Source organism: Podarcis liolepis (assembly GCF_965112155.1).
Source record: "Podarcis liolepis genome assembly, chromosome: 17".
Lineage (NCBI taxonomy): Eukaryota > Metazoa > Chordata > Lepidosauria > Squamata > Lacertidae > Podarcis > Podarcis liolepis.
In genome coordinates, this window is record NC_139571.1 from 2,820,368 (window position 1) to 2,826,367 (window position 6,000).

General features: G+C 48.2%; 1 protein-coding gene across 1 annotated transcript in view; it reads left to right on the forward strand.

The window, feature by feature from the left end:
* Positions 1-5,687, forward strand: part of SYP (synaptophysin) — a 29,604-nt gene extending 23,917 nt beyond the window's left edge. The window contains exons 6-7 of the mRNA XM_083482647.1: positions 310-604; positions 3,426-5,687. Coding sequence (XP_083338773.1) covers positions 310-600 — 291 coding nt within the window. The 3' untranslated portion in view covers positions 601-604; positions 3,426-5,687. The remainder of the gene's footprint in view (positions 1-309; positions 605-3,425) is intronic.
* The last annotated feature ends 313 nt before the right edge of the window (positions 5,688-6,000 follow it).

Sequence of the window (6,000 nt, forward strand, 5' to 3'; positions counted from 1 at the left end):
GCCTCCTCTGCCCTGTGTGGTCACCGGGAGAGGCGCTGGGCCCAGGCAGGCAGCTAATGGCATTGCATCCACAGCTGAAGGAGGAGTAGCAAAGGCACACGGGACGTCCCTCTCTTCCCTTTCCAAATCTGCCACTCCTCCCAGCTGTCTCCAGCCTACCACCTGAGGCGACTAATGGGCAGCCCAGCCCTGCGTGCATGTACACACACACACTCTTCCAGGCTTCTCAAATGGCAGGGAACTGGGATTGGTGAGGAAGGCTCTGCAATTAACTGTCCTTTCTCCACTCTGTCTTCATTTTGTCCCCAGGTTTTTGGCTTCCTGAACTTGGTGCTTTGGCTGGGGAACCTGTGGTTCGTGTTTAAAGAGACGGGCTGGAGCACCCCCTTCGTCAAGTACCCACCTGCCCAGGAGAAACCGCCAGCACCTGAGGCCTTTGGCGACGCCTACAACCAAGCGCCAGGCTATGGGCAGCAAGACACGTATGGGCAGCAGGGTGGCTACCAGCCTGATTACAGCCAGCAGGGCTACGGGCAGCAGGGAGAGTATGGGCAGCAAGGGGTCCAAGGCGGACCCACTTCCTTCGCAAACCAGATGTAGGCGGGTGAGTTGTGCTACTGGCTGGCTGGGCAGGGAGGCGGGTGGAAGAGTTCTCTTCTCTCGCCCTTGAATAAGGCTGTGCAAGCAACATGTTAAAAAGATTACTCTGCAGGAAAAGCTGAGTCCTGCATTCGAGACCCATGTTCTGCAAATTAAGCACATTTGTGTCATTTATTATGGTTTTGCTGGTCATGGAGGAGGAACAAGGAGCTATGCAGGGCACTGAAGCGTCACTCCTTGGCCACTTGAACCTGATCATCACACACCAATTTTATGAAAGGGACAGTTTGCAAGTCAACCTGTAGTTATCATACGCAGTCCTGACACCCTTTAAGACACGAACAACCCTCAGAATGTGGCACCCCAAAAGCCGTTGTGCAGATGAGTGCACAAGCACAGGTGCCAGCTGAATAGGAATTGTGTGTGTGTGTGTGTGTGTGTGTGTGTGTGTGTGTGTGATATTATAGGGAGAGGAAACCCAAAAGGTAATGTGCATCAGGTAAATACATCTGTGCCCCTTCTGCAATGTGAACAACTCCATGCAAATCTGGCTAGAAACACAACCAGATGAAATGACCTCACTGCGTTTCAAGCTACTAATGTGAGGATACCCATATTCGAATGCTTCCCACATCCAAAGCATGCAAAAAATAATAATAGCATGCTACTAGCTATTATGCTTTGTGAAGTAACATGGCATTTAGTAACAAGTGTGGTCTTATTTGGCAGCTCACTGATATTTGGGACATGCACCTTTTATCCAGTTGTATATTATAGCAGCGTAGACCCTAATACACAGTTGTGCCTGAGGCTGAAAGGTGTGGAGTCTAGAGGAGAATAGCATCCTACACATCTGGACTGTGAGCATCTAATTCAGGTGAAGGGAACCTTTGGTCTTACAATGTTGCTGAACTACAACTCCCATCAGCCCCAGCAAGCGTAACCAGGGATGATGGGAGTTGTAGTTTAGAAACATCTAGAGGGCCAAACATTCCCCTCACCTGACCTGGATTGCTGACATAATGACCGTGATCTCTGATATGAGAGCCTTTTGGCTACTGCTGAATGGTCTGTTGGTCTGTGTGTGGAATTTGTTACTCTGTAGGTCTGTAGGCACATTTGCCCCAGATATCAGGTTCAGATTTGAACTCCATCATGGAGTACAGAAGCAGCTGGCTGCTGCAAGGACTCCTTCCCCTCCGTTGGTCTTCATGGCCAGAAGGCGCCTCTGCCTTAGCGTGTCTCCTTCCCTGAGGAGTCGTCCTCACTCTTGGTGCACAGAAGGCAGCTTCCTTATCCTGGCCACGAACCTCCAAGAATCGAGGCTTTCTCAAACTGCTCTACAACACACTCTCAGCTGAATCAATAAGCAAAGAGTCCTTTGTCAGGATGTAAATGAAAGCAAGGCTTTGTCCTTTGCATGCAGCCGTAAAGAATGATGTCAAGATTCCTTTGTGCAAATTTATATATGCCTTTGGGTCAAAAAGTTAATAGCAGCTCTCCTACCCACCCCAAATCAAATTCGGACTGTGATACTTAGGGAGTGAGGGATTAAATTCCTTTCCAAATTAAGCTCCCCCCCCCTCGCTACACACCCAAGCTGCAATTTGCACCATGCCTTAGATGTTTTGCTCTGCTGACAAACAACAACTGAGAGAAATGAATTATTTTAATATGTAAAATATCATACATGTGTTTTATGAGTTGGTGGGGGAGTGATTTTAATTGGTAAAATTGTGTATGCCATGGTCCCAGCAGGAAGAAAAACCCTCATAATCAGAAATAAGAGACAATTGGCTGCGTGTCAGTTTTCTTTGTTAACAAATACCGATTTGCACCAGATATTGAGCTAAGACACTCTTCAGAAGAGCTGTGGTAGGGGAAAAAGTTTGCCGGCTCAGCACTCATGCAAGGAGTCTGATGAAGTTTGGGCAACTGAGACTGATACTACTCTCTAGCAATGGGAGTTTATTTTATTTATTTTAAAACAGCTGGGCTTCTTGTCAATAAAAGCTAGCCCATATCTGAAATCCACTTAGTAGAGTTTCATGTCTTAAAATGCATTTTGTATACAACTTCCCAGTGTGGAAATAAAACTTTGCCCCTTAACCATTCAGACTCAGGAAGCCTATAAATTTCTGGCCAGGGCTGCCACCATTTGAGGAGAACTTTCACCAGGGGCCTTCCAGGCTCTTGCCCTAAGCAAGCTGGCCAGGGAGCGGGAGGGTGGGTGGCGCTGCCAGAGGGGCATCCCAGCGCTGAAAAGAGAAGTACTGAGCAAAGCAGCTGCAGCAGACGCCACCATCTTACCTGCCCCAGTATTCACCTGGGGCTCTACCCAGGGCTGGCTGGCCCATGAGGCAAGATAAGGCTGCTGCTTCAGGCAGCAGGATTCACGGGGGGGGGGGGAGGCCCAGAAACAGGGAAAATAGGCTACATCAACATAAAATTAAGTCACTCGCAGTGGTGTGTCCTCCTGGGCCTCTGCGTTTGCCCTATCATGCCAGGCCTGCGAGGAAAACAATCATTGCTTGGCACCCATCGGCCTCTTGGCTCTGGGCTGTGTGGTGGTCTTCCACGGCCGGGGGGGGGTAGGAGTGACAATGCCGTGGTTGGGGACAACCCCTCCCCTAAGCCACTGAGCCAGGAAGAGCCCTTCCCTCCACCCACATTGGAGAAACACTTCAGAGATATGTTTCAGTTCTGTTTAGTTGCTCCTGGGGGTGTTTTGTGTGCAAGTGTTGCTTCTGTCACAGGAAAGCTTCCTTTTTTTCTGTGTTCATCTACTTTCTCTCCTCTCTCTCTTTCTCTCTCTTTCCCCACAGGTCCCTACCCCCAGTAGGAGGCGTTGTGTGGAGGAAGCTGCCATCCTGTCCCTGCCCCCCATGTCCCCTTGAGCAGGGGAAAGGGGGGGCTGGTGGGTGCTTGCACTGGGAGGGGGCTGGTGGGGTGTCATCCCTCCCCCTCCCAAATGAATGTAGATGTTTGTGCTGTTTATATATATATATTATATATATATGAGAAACTACAACTAGAGATAGACCGCCCCCTCTCCCATTGCCTCGTGCGCACACACTCTGCCCGATCTCATTTCCCACCCCTGGGACAGCGCTGTGACTTTACATGGCTCCCTTTTTACCCCTGCCATCTCGGCTCCAGACCCCCAAACTCCCCAGCTACTCCTAGCTCTCCTGTCTCCTCTCTAACCAACCCCCGCCATTCCCACCCAATGTTGTGGAAAGCATGGCATGACTCTCACCACTCTTGGCACTTCTCCCCCAACGCGTGGCAAATGCTCCTCCATCTCGCCTCCGCATGCCCCCCATGAACACCAGCTGGTCGTGGGGGAGGGGTCTGAGATTGGAGGAGATTCAGTTGCCATTTTCAGTGTCGGAATGTCCGGCAGATTTGGGGTTTATTAAGGGGTTTGGGGTTCAATATTATATTCAGTGCTTTAATTAAGGTTTTTAACACTCACTTCTCCATTCCCAGCCCCTCCTCCCAAAAGTTTAAGGGTCAGGATAGAGGGCAACCAAAATATTGGGGGAAATTTGTCTCCTGCTTCTCTTCCCTGTTGGTCTGCATTAGGGATGTGGGGTGTTAAAAGGAGGGTGATCCTAACGGGGACCCACAGCACTGCTGTGTTTGTTACGGTTTGGAGGTTGTGTGTGTGCGTACGTAATCTCTGCAGAAGGGTTTATTCTGGAGGGGAGACAAAGGGCAAAATGTGGGGTGGGGTATCATTCCCACTTGAGTTGTATTTCTGGGGGCTACATTATTTCCCCCTATACCAGCATGTATGCCATGATCACCGGTGCAGCTTGGGGCCCACAGCTCAGGGCGGGGGGAGGACCAAGGGGGAGACTCTGTTATACATCCTTTTTCCTTCCCCCCCCCTCTTTCCTTCTTCTAAGATTGCATATTCAAGATACTTGAAAGTGGAGCCACCTGGACCCCTTTTCTCAACTCACTGTACTCACAGTCAGGGTGATTCAAGTGTGTCCCCACCACCTTAGTTCTGAGGCCGTTGTGAGAAGTGTGTGGGGTTTCTGTCAGGCAAACGGCCCAACAGGAATTGCACAGGATGTACAGATTGTATGAACTGACACCTCCACACAGAACCTGCAGGTAGAGCTGCCATGTTACTTCTGAGCATCTGTTGTGGCCCAGAAATGTCTCGGTCCAACGGGGAACCCAGCCAGCCTGGGCCTCTGCACGGTTTCCACAGGGTACTGAGCCCGTTGGTGGTTCCACATACTCACAATAATTTATTATTATTATTATTATTATTATTATTATTATTATTATTATTATTATTATTTATTAGTATACTGCCCTTCATACACAGAAAGGAGGCCTATGGTTAATATGTGGGAATTTTGCTGCACCACGACAGTTGTGAGGAAGTGTTGTAGTTATTCTTGATTAATTCACATAGCATTGTAGGGTGTAATCTTGTGGTTGTGGTTTCAGGTCGTAATCTTTAGCAGTTAGCTGGAAGTTGGTTCCATCTGGGTTTACTTCCAAGTAAATTTGTTTAGGATCAGGATAATATTGATCTCCCCCCACCCCACCTCTTCCCTCCTTCCCCCAGTCTCCAGTTCATTTCACTGTCTGATTTACCCTTCTCCCAATCTTCTTTTTCACCTCTTTCTTTTTCTCATCTTTATGGTTCTCTTCCTATGGACCTATTTCTTTTCCTGGCCTAACCCAAAATTCCTGCTCCTGTACTCTTAATCTGCAGCCTGTGGCCTCCAAACCAACCTATTTTCCATAGCAGCCAAAGCATCCCCCTCCCCATCTCCCTCTCCCAACATTCCCAGAGGCACTCTGACTATATATTACTCAGTGTCTGTGTATCTGATCGTGCCGTAATTGTGCGTTTCAGTTTGTCCGGCTCTTTGCCCCGGTCGATATCGTGATTTTTTCTTCCATCTTTAAATGACAAAAATACCAACGACAACAGCAGCAAAATGACAGGAAAAATATGCATTAATCCCCCAAATCTGCCCCCTCACCCTAAAGGTATAGAGAAAAAAATGGATAAAAACCAAATAAAAAGGGAAAGAATATGTATTAAAAAATAAGTATTTGAAGTGTCCTTATTTTGTGTCGTTATTATCATGTTTTATATCTCTTAAACTCAAATGTAAGAATGAACTAAAATGGATGTAACCACCTATGTCCTGCAGACCTGTCCCCTCATGCCCTTGTCCAAGTTTGTACATCTCCTCAGGTAATGGATGCATTAGCAAATAATGCATTTGCATTTGTTATTTGGGAGCCCTAAGTCTCCCAAAATCCTCCTAGAGAGATGAAATTGCCAGACCTCTTGGAGAAGGCCAAGGCCCCTTTCATAGCGTCCCTCTGGTCTCTGATTCACCCAGTCACTGCAGGTCA